General features: G+C 38.5%; 1 protein-coding gene across 2 annotated transcripts in view; it reads right to left on the bottom strand.

Moving 5' to 3' along the window:
* The window catches only part of tgfbr3 (transforming growth factor, beta receptor III), an 81,530-nt gene that overhangs the window by 19,218 nt on the left and 43,189 nt on the right, over positions 1-19,123 (bottom strand). For both annotated transcript variants that reach the window (XM_014980026.2, XM_014980021.2), the window contains exons 5-10: positions 10,485-10,668; positions 6,771-6,927; positions 6,201-6,348; positions 2,311-2,488; positions 1,970-2,229; positions 749-904 (exon numbers count right to left, since the gene is read on the bottom strand). In XM_014980026.2, coding sequence (XP_014835512.2) covers positions 749-904; positions 1,970-2,229; positions 2,311-2,488; positions 6,201-6,348; positions 6,771-6,927; positions 10,485-10,668 — 1,083 coding nt within the window. The remainder of the gene's footprint in view (positions 1-748; positions 905-1,969; positions 2,230-2,310; positions 2,489-6,200; positions 6,349-6,770; positions 6,928-10,484; positions 10,669-19,123) is intronic.

Here is a 19,123-nt window from a genome sequence, read left to right as displayed (position 1 = left end):
TTTTCACATCTGATATCGATACAGATATCTGAGGTTTAGTATATTATCCAATATAATCTGATACGATACGAACTGATCTGATACAAACTGTGCAGAATTGACTTAAAATGTTTCTTTTTTTGAACACAGACATAAATGTACTGAATAACAAATTTAATTGATAACTCTTTACCAGTACAGCACTCTCAAATACACCAATAGCTTCATAAGCTTGGTCAAACATGTAAAAAATAAACTGCAACAAACCTTATTTTAAATAGTTCATAAAATACAATTAGTAATTCTAGACATCATGTAAAATAAATAATAAAGCATGATGCTGCTCAGTAAACAAAGCATAGAATTAGACAGAGCAGATCTACCCTTATAGATCAAGTATACTGTCACCAATACCGAATATAGAATTTTTTCCAATATCAGGACCGGTACAGATCGGTGTATCTCTAGTTTTGACAGAGGAAATAGAGGAGCTGGTGATCCAGCAATAATCTTCCAGCCACTTTAGGTGTTATTTGATTTTGGTCCCTGTCTGATTGAGTTATCTACTTCAGGTAAGATACCAATAGCTTTTAACTTTATAACAGAAAGTCACTTACATGTTTTAAAATATCTGTTTAAGTAACAGTACAAGCAATATCTATTAAAGACTTAGCTAAGGTAGTATGAAGTCAGTACAGGTCATTGAAATAATATGCATTCCCCATTGTTAGGCCTTTTATTAAGAAAAAGAGACATGGCATATACTCACAGAGTTGATATGAAGGACATCTTGGGTATTATGCAAAGGAAACACAATGGTGCCACATTCAGTCAGAGGTGTCTCCAGTGTGTAGTGGGTTGCATTGACTTTTGCTTTGCATTCTGGATTTTTCAGCATGAGGCTGGCATTAGCAAATCCTTTTGCCTAGGAAAACATTCAAACACAGCAACACTGGATAAAGATCAAGTACAGTATGCCTTTATGAAGTCAATTTCAGAATTGTATAAGTAAAAAGCAGGATAAAAACGCTAAAGTGGTGGTTGTGTAATGGAGTTCTCAGGAATAAACAAATCCCACAAGGTGGTCTGGCTCCAACTATTAATTACAGAGTGTGCCAGTTTCCATTCTGTGATGTGGACTGACTGAGCTGTACCCACGTATCGGCGCCAAATGTTTGCTACAGCACTGCGTAGCTCAGTGTAAGCCTATGTGAAAACAGTTCGCTTCATTACAATTTAATATTTCACTTCTTTATGACCAAGACACTCTTTCACATCGTTTTTGCACAGCAGATGAAACACTGAAGTAGACAACGGGAATTGCTGATGCATTGACATGTCACACGCAGTTGATGTTTGTCATTTTAATAACTCTCATTTGGAGATTCTATGAGCTTTTGAAGCATTGTCAATAGAGTTTTGTTGTTAATTACTGTGGAGATGACAATCAATAAGGTTCATAATTAGTGGGGAGATCATTCTTTGTTGGGTGTCTGCCATTTAGGCTGTTTTTGGTCCTTCTATTCAAAGTTTGTCAGATTAAGTTTGTGCTGCATGAACAAAAACTTGACAAAAAACATTTATTAGGTCAAACCTAACTTCAATATAATTTTTATTACATTGCAGTTTGCAAATTGGCCAGAAAACTATAACAACTGTTGTTTTGTTTTAAACATGTAGCATTATTTAAAGTGCTGTCCTTGATGAAAAAATTGAATTGAACTTATTTTTCTATGTGGGGCGTGTTTTTCTTGATAGAAAGAAAAAATTAAAATATGCAGTTAACAAGGTATATTTAGTCATTTTGAGGCATTTCCTGTACCAAAATATATCAATGTACAGATATTTTAATTGTATTTATATCTATATTTGTTTTTCAGGATGATTTGTCTGTTTTACAAGGTTTTGCAATGCATGAATAATAAATAATACCAAAAAAGCTGTTTTTAAGTAACATCAGTAGCTAGTCCTGTGAGGCATATACACTCACCTCCAGGCTCTTTCTGTCAATGCTGACGACCATCCTCTTTTCTTCACATTGAACGATGAGTTCAACATCCAAAACGTTTCTATCCTCAACGGGCTCTTCGTTGTCATAGTTCAGGTTGGACAAACTGATGGGCAAGTGTGCAGGAAATGGAAAGGGCAGACTGGAGCGTGGTGCCGCAGGTCCTTTTTCTGGCAGAGGGCTGACATGACGCAGGTTGAACAGCTCAGGAGGCAATCTGCTCTCCAGATGATCTGATACATCTGGAAGACACACACAGCATGGTGATGATGACTTTCACCAGATAGAATAACTCTTCGGTGTGACTGTGACCTTCAGGTTACCTTGCTCTCGCAGTCGGATGTTGAAATGGTTTGCCATAGGGGTGCTGGTGTAAGAGGTGACTGGATTATAGCCGTTCTCTACTGCCCACTTGATCAAGGCTTGTGATCCTGATGGCAAAAGCTGTCTGGGGGAAGTCGTCTCTACCATCTGGGAGTTAATGGTCACTGTATCAGAAGCCTGTGGAATAGTCACTTCATCAGCTTTTTGTTTTTCTTAATCCTTACCCTAACACCCCCCACTCTCACCCCCTACCACTTTGATCATCTCTTCATAGATCATAAAAGAAAAAAACTTAGTATATTGGCATCATTAGGATATTCATCAAGTACAGTCCTGTACTTTTTCTGTGGTGAGCGTGAATCATGTGAATGCAGCTGAGGTAATGGGCGTGTAACAGCCTGATCAGAGCTCAGAAGTCTGTTAGTTTGCTCTTAAAAGTTAGGCTCCTGCCCTGCTTCTCCCACCGTGTGAGGATTTGTTCTTTCTCACAGTCATTTCCCACACAGTCAAGCCTCTTGGGCAACGCCAGCAAAAGTTTATTAGGCCATCAAATGACTTGCATAGCTGAGCATCTACAAAACAGTGATTGCACAAGCACAGCATCCTGTCTACCCTCACTGTCAAGTGAAAGTGTCAGCAGTTTGTTATTGGGATTAGGACAGTAGTTTACCTGGAGCCTACAGTGTTACACTGGCTTTACCAGCTGTTTGTAGCCGTTCTGGTTTACAGGAAGACTCCTCTGTGAATATTTCAATACACTGATCAGAGACATAACTACAATAACAATATCAGTCTGAGTGGTGTTCATGCACAGACACTGGTGTCGAGTTTGTTACGAGAATGTCACTAAGGATGTGATTTAATAACAGCTGTGGATAGTGGGGAATGTGTTGACACACTGTGTTTCTGCATGGTACTCCAGCTGCAATATGGCACCACTGCAGGAACATGACTCTGACCATCAGACTCGTCTCCATGAACTTCATGAACCACTGCTACTAGGCAAACGGAACCGCAACATCAAAAGTACAACTGTTAGAGCTGTACAGACCCTGAACATGTCAAAAATGTCAAAAAATAATTACACTTATTTTATGTTTTACCTATATTTGTATATATATTGTGTGTGTGTGTGTGTGCGTGTGTGTGTGTGTGCGTGCGTGTGTGTGCGTGCGTGTGCGTGTGTGTGTGCGTGTGTGTGTGTGTGCGTGCATGTGTGTGCGTGCGTGTATTTTTTATTAATATTACTCATTTCTGAAATGGAGTTCTGAAATCTGAAATTAGTAGATTTTATTTTACAGATAATGTGGCTCTAGTGATTTTTGGCCAGGAAACTATCGAATTTTACCCCTCTGTCCCGGGATTCTCCCGTATCAGTATTTTCCCGTAAATTTCCCATATTTGACTAATTACGTCGCACACCCCCAGTGATAGCACATCTATATGGTAGCCTTCTTGTCTTCTTCATACCTTCAACCCCACAACAACTCCCTCCCTCCCGCTCCTATGGTACTTTGTAATACAGCCAAACAAACCTCTGGTTCCTCTGGCATTTCCTCAGACATTTCATGAAAATGACTTCAAACTGTACATGAACAATTCAACTTTAGTGCTATTAAAACCATATATTTTTAAAATGTTACCTAGATAATGCTGACTGACAAATGGCTATTAAATACGCTATAAGGCATGTATTCACCAAAGCCACCCAAATTCAATGTCTAGTTTTCTAAAGTAACAATATTTCAGATTGAAATGAAAACTTAAATAGCTAAAGATTGGGGTTTAAGAGTCCGGTTAGCTCTGTGCTACATTTTAAGGTCAAGAACTAAACACAATAGCTGCTGATGGTAGAGTTTACTCTAGGTGGCAACAATGAGTCGCAGTAGTAACTGTAAATAAACACAAATATTCACCTTTACACAACTCTACACTATGTAAACATAATTGTTAATCCTATATCACCTTTCTGTCGACTGTTCACCCATTGACACGTGAAGTTCTAAGGGTTTGACCTGGATTTACACTCAGACTGACTAATTTGATGTAAAGCAGCCACCAAACAGCTGTGCAAATACAAAGCGCCTGTGAAAAGTGTGGTGTCATGGCTGCAGCAGCATTAGCTTTACCACACACTAAGGAAATGTTGAGCCACCAGGACCACCTCCTCTCAGATGAATACTGGAAGAAGACAGCCTAGAGGTGCATGCGAGACAGTAGCACACTGACAAGCAGAGACAATCCATCACATAACGAATGCCTCTGCCAACATATTTATGAGACATTTTGAAAAGCAGAATACTGATGAGGCTCTTCCAGTTTTTTTTTTTTTTTTTTTTTACACTGATTTACACGAGAGACTAATTCCAACTACAAGTTATGTATCAACATGATATACGGCTACACTCTTCTTTCTGTGTAGGTGCTACATTTTTAAAGTTGCCATAGAGACTTGAACGGCACAAAAATATTTAATAGCAATTCTGCTGTACTCATGCTGTGCATAATTAACATGCCACTCAGGATCGTGTGCTGAAGTTTTTAACATATGGTGAAGTTAGTTTTGAATTTTTCACATGTATGAAGTGACATCAACAAACCTGAACATAAATGTCTGGGATTTTAAGTGACATATCAACACCATATAGTGTATAGCAGTGTACTGGAAGGAAAATGACAAAAGGTTTTCATTGCTCTGAAAAATATCTGAACTATCAAAAAAGTTAGCATTTGGACTAAGACCCCTTTATTTTGATATCCTTAAAACAGAGTCCACCTTTTTGTCATTTGATCTCAGTATAAATCCAGCTGGTCTATGAGGGTCTCAAGGTTTGCTAGAGAACAATAGAAAATAAACAGTATCATGAAGACCAAGGAACCCTAAACATATGGGCAGACCAACAATGAAATGGTTTAGATTGAAGACTGAATATGTTCGCGTTCTAGAATGGCCTAGTTAAAGTTCAGACAAAAGTCTAATTTGTGCCAAGCCTTGGAAATTGATGTTCACAGATGTTACTCATCTAATCTGACTGACCTTAAGCTATTTTACAAAAAGAAAAAAGAAAAATGAGTGGCTTTAATTGATTAAAGGTAACACTTTTAATTGAAGGGGGTGGGCTTAAGACTGTCATGACACTGTCAAACATGACAGAACACCTGTTATAAACATGATGGAGTCATAATCAATGCTTATGACTGATGTCATGAAGTGTGATTTGGTAAATAATGACATGTTTAATGCAAATTTGACCATTTCAAATGACTTTTAATGCAAGTTTTAATGGAACTTTACATTAAAGGTGTCATTAATTACCGAATAATGCAAAGTTTGCACTTTTAATGAACTTTTAATGCAACTTTTAGTACAATTTTGTATTAAAAGTGTCATTATTTACTGAATGACACTTCAGAATAACAGTCATAGACATTTATGAAGAGTCATTGATGTTCATGACAAGTATTGTCATGGTTTTGACAGTGTCACGTTGTCTTATGCTCACCCCTTCAAATAAAATGTTACGGGGTAGTTAGATAACTAGGGTCAAATTACAGTATATGTAATTTACTCTTTATGACTGAATCTGATGGTTTCAGTCATACAGACTGAATCCATTATTAATGTATGTAATTAGGATAATTAATTTGTCATTTTCTATGGAGTGCCTTAAGATGACATTTGTTGTATATTTAATAAACACATAAATACATAATACATTATGTTGCAATGCAACGCAGAAATCGCATTTCTTCTAAACCAGTTGTGCCATGAGGACAAGGTGCCATTTCAAACACGTCTTGGTGTGACAAATCTCTGTTCAAGTGGTACACAAAGTAAAGATTTCTTCTTGTGTAACAACTTGTGAGCCAGAGTAAATTTTTCTCTTACCACAACCTCCAGATTCCCCCGCATATTGTGGGCTTTGACAACCCAGTGGACAGACTTTGCACATCTGAGCACCAATGTGACATCTCGCACCACCAAGTCATCGTCCTTCAGAGGCCTTAGATCCACAATGACATCCACCTGGAAAGCGCTACAGAAAAAAAAGCAAAAGATGGAAAAGAACCACAGTGTTATCATGCTTCCTATGTCTATCCAACTAATTAAAAAGCTGGGTGCACTCCCAGAAAATAAACAGACATGTGCACCACAGATGATATAGCACCAAGGAGAGATACTGAACACATACTAAAATGTTCCCAGATTTACACTCTTGTGTTTTCTGAATTCTGCTGCAACAAATACTGAAGGCATTGTGCGACAGCTTGGTCTTTGAGAGCTTGTTTTGGAAAACGTTCCTCAAAGGAACCCCACTGTGTGGACAGCTAAGCCCCCTCTGTCGTCATCTTTGCTCGAATCCAAAATAAACTCTACAGAGATTACTGAGAGCATCCTGCCCTTAAAAATAGGCCATGACAGAATGTACTTTTGGCTTTGGACATGTTGGCTGCTTACCTGCTGGAGTTCGGGGCTTGCAGCTCAATGATGTGTACTTCTCTGTTGGGCACAGACAGGATGCAACCCTTTGACGTCTGTGGCTCCTCATAGCTGCCCAGGTAGTTCAGAGACAGGAACCTGGTGTCAATCTTGCAAGTGTCAGAAAACACTGAGTCTGAGAAGAGAGAAATTGTTTGTGTTATTGCCTGGGTCATCTACAAATGTATTCTGATCTAAACTGAAACAGATTAACAAACTATAAAAGATGCCAACCCTGCCAACTTTAAGTCCAAGCTAAAGCCTAATGTCTTTGGCACACACCAAAGCTTCATCAACCATGGCTAGACCTATTTTAGACATTGATTAGACCTTGGCTAGACCAAGCCCTTAGGTACTGAGGAAGACTATGTCTATGGGCCCCGTTGAGATGCCCAGCAAGAACCTATCCATCCTCATAAAACTCCACAGAAAATGTGAAGGAGTGGAAATTTACAGCTCTCTATGTGAAGTATGAATCATGTCAATTGGCGATTTGCCAAACCACAGCGATACAAGGCAACTGCTTGAAGGCAGAAAGACCATTCTGCTTACCACAGGCTCACAAGGAGAGAGGACTAACTAATCAGCTAATCAGCAGCAATAATGCAGCCAAGATTTCCTGCATGCTTTGCTTAATTCGCATGCAAAGATTGTCAGTAAATACAAGATTCTTTGTCTGAGAGTTGATGAACTGCAAACCTCAATCGGACGTCTGATTACTGTACAAGCAGCATATGAACGGTAAAACAGCTTCTTTAGCTGTAGCTTCTTTACTGATTCTTTCTCTCTTTTGTCTGTATGCCTTTCACAGGAAATGTTAACATTTTGGGTTTTTCTCTTTTACAAAGCCAACCCTCCTTAATCAAATATAACAATGGTATTTTGTAAAGTGGAAATGATTCATTATCTCTATCACACTGTTGCATATCCATCTTGTATTTCAAAGAATAGAATATGAGATCTTAGTTACATACCACTTTTTCCTGAAGCATAAACAATTTCATCTCCAGCAAAGTCAGGCTCCCACAGAATGTTTATGTACACGTCAAAATAAATTCTGCTTTGTAATGCTGCAACACCACATAAACTGTAGTCTTCATAGAAATGAGAGGACTTAATGTTTCAGAAAAAATATTTATTTTCCCTGTTTTTACCATTTATAAGACAACTTTCAAATATGCCAACATACGGGGCAAAGTAAAAACAAAAGAAATGTAATAGTAGCTGAAAGACTGAAACTGTTCTTCTCTTCCCCCTGGGAGCCTCCAGTGTCACAGATTCCATGTTATTATTTTCCTCTTTTACACCATTTCAGCATATCCTCCTTCACTACTTGTCTACCTGTCTATCTGTCCAATAAATCTGACAAGCATGTGATGAACCAGAAAACTCTGAGTAGCATACACATCCAGCCTAACGTTAACTTACTTAGTATTAGCTGCAGGAAGTGGAGGTAACACTTCCTGTCTGTTATTTATATTTGTTCTCCCTATTTTTTCCCCACCCATCTCACCTTGGAGCACAGGACGCAATGTCAAAATTTTCAAAATAAATCATAGATTTGATTTGAATGTAGCTAGGCAATCCAATTGAAAAAAACCTGAGTTCTTGAGAATAAATTCAGAGTCTAACATGTTGAAGATCAAAACAAGACAGAGTAAAAATGCAATCAGGACTGAGACAAGGCAAAGAGTGAAAATGCGGTCTCAAACCAGTCTTGAGACTCAGATCAAGACCCATGACAAATAACAGCATGAACCTTCTCTGTGGTCTTCCTCCCTTCAGGCAGTTTTCTATCCAACATCCTTTATTCCATATATCAACTATCCTGCTTCACATCTCCAAACTCAGGCTTACCTCTCTAACCTTGTCTCTCACAACTTGAGCAGTTTCAACAATCAAATCCCCCTTGACGTGTGTCTGCATTTATTCCATCCTGACTGCATTCTTCTTCACCTCTCTTGTGTACTGCCTGTTGCTTTCAATGGTTCATCCGCAGGTCTGAAACAATTCCAACTTGAGTACATCCAACTCCCTTCCAGCTTCACTGCTCTACCTCTCTCTCTTTGACAAGGACATGCACTTCATATTTGCTATAAAATTTTTTTTCAGATTTTAGCTTCTCTTCCACATTGTCTTTATGAGACTACAGAACAAACATGGAAACACAAATAATTTATTGCAGATATGGACAAAAATATTGTGTACAAAAACAAATGAGATAAATTGACATTTTGTTTCAACTGTGAATGTATACTAAGCTCTGATCTGTAGTTGGCATGGGGGTAAATTTGCATCTGAAGATACACTGATATATGTGTGGGTATACTATGCATTCACATATCTGTGTACACAACACAGTATATGTATACACAAGTGTATACATATATATCTCAATCAAAATAGTATTGAATCATTATTTTGATTGAGAATTTGTAGACAGGACTGGATAAGCTATTGCTTCTTCCTGTTCTATTTTTGAACATCTTTTGTTGTTTGTTTGAAATTGTATGTTTTCACCCACGTTTCGTTTCCTGTATTTATGTTTGCTTAAATTTTTAGGTTTTTGAAAACAACAAACAAAAAAAATAAAGAAATATTATCATATTATATTGATTGGAAAATCAATATTACTTTTGCATTTTTAATGCACCACATGTGGTTTTTAATGCATACTGTGGTTTTAATGCACCACAGTATGCAGTAAGCACATAACTCCTTTCTGTGGATGTTGTTAGTTTGAAGAATTGCCAGTTATCTATTTTCAGTATCCAAGAGTTGCTAATTAATCAAGGAAAAGCAATATGTGAGGATCACTGAAAGACAAACTGCAGTTTTCATTATTCAGACATGTCCAAATACAGCAAAGTTGTTCAATTTTATTCTTCTGAGTTATCAGCTTCTGTCTGTTATGAACCACTCTGGAGTTGAAAAGGCTTTTTGTCTTTTTGGAAATCTCAGAGGTAAAAAGTCAGCACTCTCTAGAACATACAGAGACCGCTGTTTTACGTTTTAATGCTAGTTAGCTGTGTGAATCCCCAATATAAGATGCTAACAATCAGACTTTTTTTCTGTCTTACAATCATAAAATGTTGTTTTATAGCAGGTTATATCACCTCAGATCTTAAGAGTCAAAAATTTAAAAAATAAACCTCTGATGGTCTTCAACAAATTATAATTATACATGTTACATGCTTTGATTTTTCAATAAATCTTTTAAGATATTCAGACAAACCCAAAAACATATTCATTTCATCAAAATATATATTTTTCACAAATTTTTACTTTTCATCTTAAGATAAACAGCTGAAAATAGTTTATTTTATATAAATATTGTAATATTTGCTAATAAATTCCACCAGAAACCTAAAAACCAGTGTAATCATACTTATTTATTTTAAAGTTGCTGTAGTTTTGCCAAATTCAACCCTCATTCCTCACAAGTCTAATAATTCGTAACATTGTAAAGAAGCCAAACTAAGAAAAACCACAAATGGGCAATAAAACAGTGTGAGGAGGTGAATTCCATTTGAGGGAAGGCAGTTCTTTTCTCAAGTGCAGTGAAAGTAAACCTCTAGGCTGGGCCACAACACAAAAGCTAAGAAAAGTTACGCAAGCTAAAGGTCAGTGGGGTCGAGGGGCTGCTCGGGGGCCCAGAGCTATGTTTGCGAGTTTACTGAATCTGGTGCGCACCTTCTCCAACTTTGATGTAGATGGCTTGAGTCATCCTGAGCTCAGAGAAAGAGGTGACTGCCCTGTACTTCTTCTGGGCCCAGTTGAGGAGATGTTCATTGCCTTGGGGAAGGTTTTCCTCCTGGATCTGAGTGTTGAAGGAGAAGTTTGCCTGTTTAAAGAGGACCTCTGAGCCCAGTGATACCTGAAGGAGGAGAAAAGAGAGCAGTGTTAGGAGACAAAGGAGCTGTTGGAAAAAAAAAAAAATCTGTTGTCAGTTCTATTCTACGTCTGTCTTCAGCTAAGCAACAACACTTGTGTCCAAATGAGGAATTTACAACAAAAAAAAGCCTCTGTGGTTGTCGTTAAGAGATAGTATTGTTAATTGAAAACGATAGTGTTAATAATAAAGTTATTTTTTTGACTTTGATCTTTGCTTCCAGCAGGACGACGACCCAAAACGTACAGCCGAACCTACAATGGAATGGTTCAGATTGAAGTATGTTCAAGTGTTAGTCATAGTCCAAACCTAAATCCAGTTGGGACTCTGTGGCAAAGTTTGAAAATTGTCCAAAGTGTCCTCCATCCAATCTCACTGAGCATGAACTGTTTTGCATAGAATAATGAGCAGAGTGTTTACCATATAGATGCATAAAACTACTAGAGTAAAGACTTGAAGCTGCATTGGCATAGAAAGTTGGTTCCACCTCTTACTGAATGGAGGCTGAATGAAAACGCATGCCACTGGAATTCTGGATTTTATTTTTGAAAAATGTTCCTTCACCTCATTATGCACTACTTTGTGTTAGTATGTCACATAAAATCACAGTGAAATACCTAGAAGTTTGTGATTGTAATGAGACAAAATGTGGAAAATTTTCAGGGATATGAATACTTTAGTGCACAAAATCTGGATGTGAGGAGTTAGTAGACCAACTCAACATGGCTGCTTTAGGTCTATTTTCATCTGAGACATTTGGGGCTAAAAAGAACATGGTGAAGGTCTGTTTTGAAAATTAAGCCACCTCTTTAAACATGGCAGAAACCAATCCCTCACTCTGCCCAAGCTATTACTGCAAAGCTTCCGCAAATATGCTCTGCCTGTTTTCTACCCACGTCCCTGAACTTGGTGTGGTGTCTGGTTTTCACTGTTTACACCATAGTAGAATGTCGTAGGTGCGTTTTCAAAATAGCCACGAGAGGTCGGGGAGCACGAAAGTACTTCACAGCAAATAAACCATTAGACGGAGCCCACCGCCAGAAGAACACAGACCCGCACGTTTGTGTAGCAGGTAAAAGTGTTCCAGTCTGATTTGTAAAATGAAAAACAAAAGTAGGAAAAGTAAGACTGGCCAGAATATATTTAGGAAGGCCCACCTTTGGCATATAATGCAGCTCAACCATGTGCCTTACTGCACAGAGATAAACATTTCCATGTGCTGGAAGGCTACCTAACAACCAAATGATTCCAAGAGTATGGCGTAGACAGTCTACCTCATTTTATTTCTGTGCTTATTTTTCTTTCTTCCAGTGTAGCCCAGTCTGTGTGTGTGTACTCAGACAGTCAAGGCAGTCCCAATTAAAACATTAAATGCATTTCACTCCAAGCATATTATGCAAGACCTTTTTATAGCAACGCAACAAAGTTACCCCTTAATGGTCATCAAGTTTAATAATAATATAGCAATGAGTCTTTGTGGTGTTTAAGTCAAGCAGATGTGTATTTCTTTTTTTTTAATCCTTGTGGGCAACATCTGTCTGACCTCTGGACGTTCCTCTCCATGTTCCTGACATTGTCACCGGAGGCTGTAAATCCTCCACACAGACTCTGTCGCCAGATTTGCTTTTACTTTATTTTTAGTGACTTTACTACAACGAGAAGCTGCAGAGAAGAAGATTACAAAAAGCGAATGGGTGGAGCCCGGAGCTGCTGAGAAGCAGGGGTGGAGTTTCTTCACTATTCTTGCCAAGCTCAGCAGAGTTTATCAGTTTAATTGCGGGAATACGACCATAATTAGTCACAGAGAATTACAGGGGGAAAGCCTGAAAGCCAAATTAGCTCCAGGCCTTCCAGAGAGCTGAAAACCTCAGGAATCTGAAACAGGGAAGCGAGGGACCCACTCTGGGCTTTAACTAACTTTCTCTACTCGCATTCCTTCTTGACTTAGCTGACAGATGAAACGGAGCTGAAAAAAAGAAACAAAGAGCAATTTAAGCCACTTGCTTAAATAGAATTCATAAATATAAGTAGGCTATATAGCATATTATTTACTTAAGCTGCTGCAGTTTTACGTCTGTTGATTGCACACTCATAAAGTAAATTGCCTTATTAAAATCCAACTATTGCCTTTTTGTAGCATATGGACCCATGTTGGCAGTATAGATAACGACAGCTTGCTGAAAAATTCAAAGGTGAAGACATCCAACTTCTGAAGCTGCATTTCTCTGAAAAGAAGAACTTCCATAAATCAGAGCCCAATGCTTATAAAGCAATCTATAGTGATCACTCCCAAGTCTTTTCTAAATGTGGATTATTTTTAAAGGAGCAATGTGCTATATAAAATCTGCAGGCTGCCTTAAATTGAGAGGAATTCTTCCAAGGCACTGCAAAGAATCAGAACAGGGACTGAAACCCAACTATAAAGGATTGTAGAAATTGTTGGCGGCAACCACTGAATTAGCAAGTAATGACATTTGTTTTTGCCTTATACTTTCCTAATGGGAAGAAGTACATCAAACTATAATTTCAGGATTACAAACCTGTTCCAAAGTATTGTAAGTGAAATATAGTGAGAAGACAGATTATTCATAGTTTCCAAGCAGTTAGCACATCTGCTGGTCTTTCGGGAAGCAGATTTCACAATAAGCTGACGTCAAGATCAAACTGTTGAATCATAAAAGGTGCTGCAAGAAAGTCTACAAACTCAATTTCAGACTTTGGAGGCTTGAGTGGTCATGTGTTAAAGTTCATGTCAGTTAAAGTTGAGAACAAAAGACTGAACAGGTAAGACTTAAAGTGTTGTCAGAACATATCTTCGTACAAAACAGAACAGTAGTACCGGTGTAGTTTGTGAAGTAAGGTCTGAATGAACCTTAAGACTGGAACATCGCCCTTTGGACCCATAAGACCAAAGTAGAAATATTTGGCCACAAAACACAGCAGCACATTGGAAGAAATCTAAAGGACAAACTCCTCCACCCAATGATGGTGATGGTGATGATTTGGTTTTAAGGTCACAGGATGCCTCACATCCCTTGAGAGAACAACAAATTCCTCTGAATAGCAAAACACTTTACAGCAGATTCAATATTTACAAACCTGATGACAATTACAGTCTGTAGTCCCAGTATTCAGTTTGTGTTTTTCCTAGTTAATGCAATACTGTAAGCTGGTTTGCTTAGCTTCAAATTACATTTTTAAGGTTTAGAGAACTTACTGAAGAAGTTCTGTCTTAGTTAATTTTCTGTATTGGTGCCTTTAACAAAGGACATGCTTGTCAAGCTGCTTAAGGCAAATAATCTTCTGTTATTTTGGCTGAATCTGGTGCGCAGTGTTCTGCTTGTAGAATATAAGCAGAACACTGCACATAATGCTGGTAAAATACATAATACATAATACAAGTAAATCTGAAATGTTTGTATGAAGGTACCCAGAAAAAAGACATACTATTCTAAACCTCCACCTAAAGGTTACACTAACTAACATTAGCCGCTAGGTTGATGATGGCAGAAAACTGTGTTGCTTCCTACTGTATGTTAAGATCACAAAACATCTTCAAGAATATTTTAAAGTACCTTCCTTTTCACAGTTACCATTGTCTCGCACATTTGAATGTAAATTACATTTTGAAACATCTTATAAATCATTGTAACCTGTGTTTTCTCCCTACAACAAGAATGCCAAAATAAATACACCAGATATATTCAAAGTGTCAAAACTCCATTGGTAATAAAAGTTTAAAGATTGGGATTTCAGGAGGTTTTTAAAGATCATCCAACAGTTAAGGCACATCCACATTGGCAGAGTTATTAATAGCATTAGATAATTCCTTGTAATTTTATAAAAGGTAAAATCTTTGACTTATGAGAGAGAAGACCAAATTATAACTATAGCTGCACATTCCACTCATTGTAAAGTCATAATGCTTCATTAACCTCAAGAAAATTTAAAAAAGAAAATAATAATCTGTTGACATTATCTGTCTTGTGTGGTCGAAAACATGTAAGCGTATATATCCTCCCAACTCTTCCAACATAGTGTAGCCACATGTACATCAAAAAGGAGAAGTGCATACCAAATGTTTGAGATCAATTACCCAAGTGCTGGAAGACTTCACTGAGCAACACCCAGAGTCTGGGAAACGGCAAAAAAAAAAAAAAAGGCAGAAAACATGAGGTGTTGCAAACAGAAGAGGGTGGTGGAATGTTCAGAAAGGGCTGATAGATGAAATGAACACGGAGTAACTCTCTGGTGGTACTAATGTGATGAAGGCCTTTTTGTGACTGATTCCATCCTCTTTTTCTTGATGAGATGTGGGGGAGCCAATGCCAGGGCTCGCTGTTTTTGAAAACCGGAGGGGCCCCCGCGGTGGAGAAAACAATACCATATGTCTCTGCGCCACTCTGGAGCGTTCTTCTGACGTCTTCATGTCTGAATCAAACCCAGTAGTGAATACCCATGGTTTCCATTAACAGTTACAGGGAAGTGCTCATGCGAGAGTTCAGACTACAAGCTTTCAGCTAATGAAAGAAACACGGGAGTAAAGAGGCGAATCTTGGCAAACAAACAATGACCAACACACAAGCCAACGACCAAAATTTACAGTGTTGTTCCATCAAGAGGCATAAAACATTTGCTTCAGATTAAGTCTTTCAAAGATGCAAGTGAGCCCCCTCCCCAGCCACCCAACAAAACCAAACCCTCCAAAAGAAATACATACATTTGACCACAAAGTCAACACAGCACACTCTGCACATGTGTGCCACTTCAGATCCTGCTTTCCCTTGATAAAAATGAAAACTGGCTGTTATTCAGTCTTCATATTTCATGTCATTCCATAACCAGGATGATTCCTGGCTGCTGCTGATTGACAAAAAGAACTGCCGAGAGCATGTTTTACAACAAAAGTCTGGATTCTGGCATAGTAAAAGCTGGCAGGGTCCAGTGGCCAACAGCAACAATGTACTCAACATCTATGAAGCTTTGCCAGTGAGTCAATTACGTCTACAGAGAACTCAGACCAGGAAAAAGGAATAGCAGAACTTATTCCAAGTTCTATTGTCTTTCTTTTAGAAGGTGGAGTAACAGACGTTAACTGGTGGGTTGAAATATCCAGCATAAAGCTCAGACTTAGCTCTTCTTTTCTTTCTCCCACATGTTTGCTGCCCCACCTACAAGAGGTGATCAATGGAGATCTGGAGCTTGTGGATTTGTTGTAGCTTCAACATACCTATCAAATAATCAAGTGATCAGCAGCAGTCTCTGATGAACATAGCTCCATGCTGAGGAAGCAATCGAGTTATTCGATTCGGGTATGTTGGAGCAGAGACACATCTAAAAGTTGCAGTACACAAGACTATGAAGACTAGAGTCTGATGCATAACAGTTTATATTTGTGGTAGCCAAAGTCGGTCCTTGGTTTAATAGACCTGGATCAAATGATGTCTCATTAGAAGCCCTAAGAAGAACATTGACGTGTTGAAAAGGTTGTTACTACTACCAAGGAGAGAACTGAAACCTGCAGGATGCCGGTCCTTCAGGACCGACTTTGGCCACTACTGGTTTATATAGAGTCTATTCTTGGGTTAGAATGTCAAAGGTTAAATATAGAACTAAATCAAGTTGAGAATTTGTGGCAAGACTTGAATTTCAGAGCTATTATGAAGTAAAAGGGTGGGGAGAAGTTTGAGAAAATGCACAAGGTTCTTCTACAAAGTATTGACTCAGCAGGCTGAATACAAAAACATAGGGCTGGGTGAAACGGCTTCAAAACAAAATCTTAAATTTTTTTTACACCAAATTTGATTTCTTTCCCCTCATTTTTTTCTTAAAACTGTTTTACAAATGACCAAAATATCTTAAAAAACTGGCTTTTATTTCCATCATTCCTTGTGTGAGTTCACCTCAGTGTCAAAATAAATAGAAGTTGTAAAGCATGCTTGTCAAACAATATGGTAGTTCATGGCCGGGCTAACATCATTCTAAACTTTGAAAACCCAGAGTGCACTGGTGAAAAAAATCCTAATTTTTCCAAACGTTGCATTTTTCTGCTTAATCGATAAATTCCAGTTATTGCCAGGCCTACAAAAACACCCCACTATTTTGAAGTTTTCATAGTAAAAAGAAAGAGGATAAAAAAAATGCAAGGGGGTATGAATACTTTTGCACTGTGCCGTCAGTCAAAGAAAATTAAAAAAAAAAGAACTCTCAGAGTGTCAAAAACATAATCCTGTGATTAATTCAGTGTTTCAGTTTCTTTTTTTTTATTTCACTTTAAGTTTTAATAGTGTTACTGTAACTTTCCCAAATTGCAGGGATAATTTGGGACAATATTTTTTTCCACAGCAAGGAATATTGCTATGGGCAATATTTTTTCATGGCTGTCACATCCCAGAAATGAACAACTTTAAATGTGATGTAGGAGTTTGAGTGTAACTGTGAAACAAAGCATGTCTCAGTGGCCTTCTAGTTTCTAATATCACCGGTGAAGTGCAGAGCAGATTGTTCCGTCAACAATGTGTTGCGAGGTGTTCCAAGTTTGTGGCATGTTAAGGAGCTGTCACAGTGGAAAGAAGCAGAGAAGCAGATCGGTGCCTGGGACTCCTCTGGCTTATATTCCAGCAAGCAAGTCAGGTGGGTGAACAAGAAACCGGCAGCATCTAATACCAGAAGCTGTCACTCAAATATGAAATAGTTAACACCTAATTCAGTGGGGGCCCGTGGAGTCAGTAAAACCATTAGCTCAGCTTTGTCTGACTGCAGGGGCCTCTCGCTCCACTGTTAAGTTTCCACACTTAACGACCCAGCTTTTGTGCATCTGACAAATACCAGCAGAAAACACTAAGAGTGAAAGCTGACACTTTGGCTTTCACTCAGTGAATATACTTTTGATTGTCAGATATGTCTGATAAATATTCCTACAACACAGAGACGTACAGTGCGCTGCAAAACTATTCATACCCCTTGAGCTTTTCTCAGATTAAGTCACGTTTCAACCACAAACGTCAGTGTAGTTTATCGGCATCTTCTGTGACAGACCGACATAGGCATGGCAGCAACAGAGATCCGAATTAAATACAGATATGTGGTTCTTCTTAAGCCTTTTTTTTCTCCCTTGGAGCTGAAGCAGAAGTGAAAACCGATGACTTTGCTGGGGAATGATGTTCAACACTGTTAGACACACAGCAGCAGCAGCTCTGCCTGCACTACATGTTTTAATGACGCTTCTCAGCTGTTTTCTGTCTGCCACTACCGACAAGTGAAGGCATTTACTTTGACACTGGTCTGCTGGTCCCCACAGACTCCCCGGCCAAATGCACATCCATCTGCATTGAATGCATCATTCTGTTAGACATGAGAATATTTACATTACAGAACGTAGAAGCATATGACGCTCGGCCTTTAAGGCTGTCGTGTATATTGTTTCGAAAGCCATTTGCTTTAAAAGATTTTATTAAAAGAGCTTAATATTAGATGAAATGCAGTTAAAAAAACATCATAGCTACTACACAGAAGCATTATTGTGCAGGAAGCACTTTAATGTGGAGGTGAAGATTACTAATATTACTGAGTGATGAAAACCCCAGTCACGCAAGTGGAAAGAAGTTTCATAAGGTCTAGTGGAGGCTTATTAATACTCTCCGCTAAATGTCAAATAGGCTGGGACACACAAAATATGTGGGTGGAACACAGCTCTTAACGTAATGAATGCGTTTATAGGCGAGTCGCTATACAGTGCACCATTTCTGCAGCCGGTACGTGTCGCGCTGGCTTTTACAGCAGGATGTTTTGCGTTGGAGAAGTAAGCAGGAAACACTTGAGCACATGTGGAAATCATTTGTGTACCTGATGCTGCATTCCTCCACAATGCCGTGGTGTTAAGATGCAATTGAAAACGATATGATTGCTTCTGGGAAGGCCAAAACACAGAAAAGCCTTTAGACCACAGGAAGGCAAAAGCAGAGGGGGAAAAAAAAAGATTTTCATATAACATAATAAGGGCTTGGCCTAGGCTTCTGGTTTGCATTCTGTGGTAATTCTTCTCGTGTGATACACAGGATTTCAACGAGAGCACTAAAGAAGTCCATTTTTAGGCCGTTTTCTATTAAATTTCCCAAAGAGGCCCCCTGGTACCTTTGCTAAATATTGCTGGCTCCCTCAGGGACCCGGTTCTGGCTAAACCCTTGCTAAATATTTTTATTTTTCTCAACCAATTGTACCCTGATTCTAACAATAACTCCTCTTCAGCTAAGGTACAAAAAAAAAGGGCAGGGAGATGCGGGGGGGTGGGGGGGGGGTTAACTAATTAACTCCTACAAAACAAGACCTAAATCCTAGAACATTTACTGCCACTCCTCAGGAGAATAATAAACATATTCCTTTTGGGATTTTAATTTTAAATTCTTTATATACTGTAGAATGATTTACCCAACAAGCAACT

The sequence above is a fragment of the Poecilia mexicana genome, unplaced genomic scaffold, assembly GCF_051168715.1.
Source record: "Poecilia mexicana isolate PSO_F unplaced genomic scaffold, ASM5116871v1 scaffold_4, whole genome shotgun sequence".
Taxonomy (NCBI): domain Eukaryota; kingdom Metazoa; phylum Chordata; class Actinopteri; order Cyprinodontiformes; family Poeciliidae; genus Poecilia; species Poecilia mexicana.
Note: the sequence above shows the minus strand (reverse complement) of the source record. Positions and strands in the feature narration are given on the sequence as shown.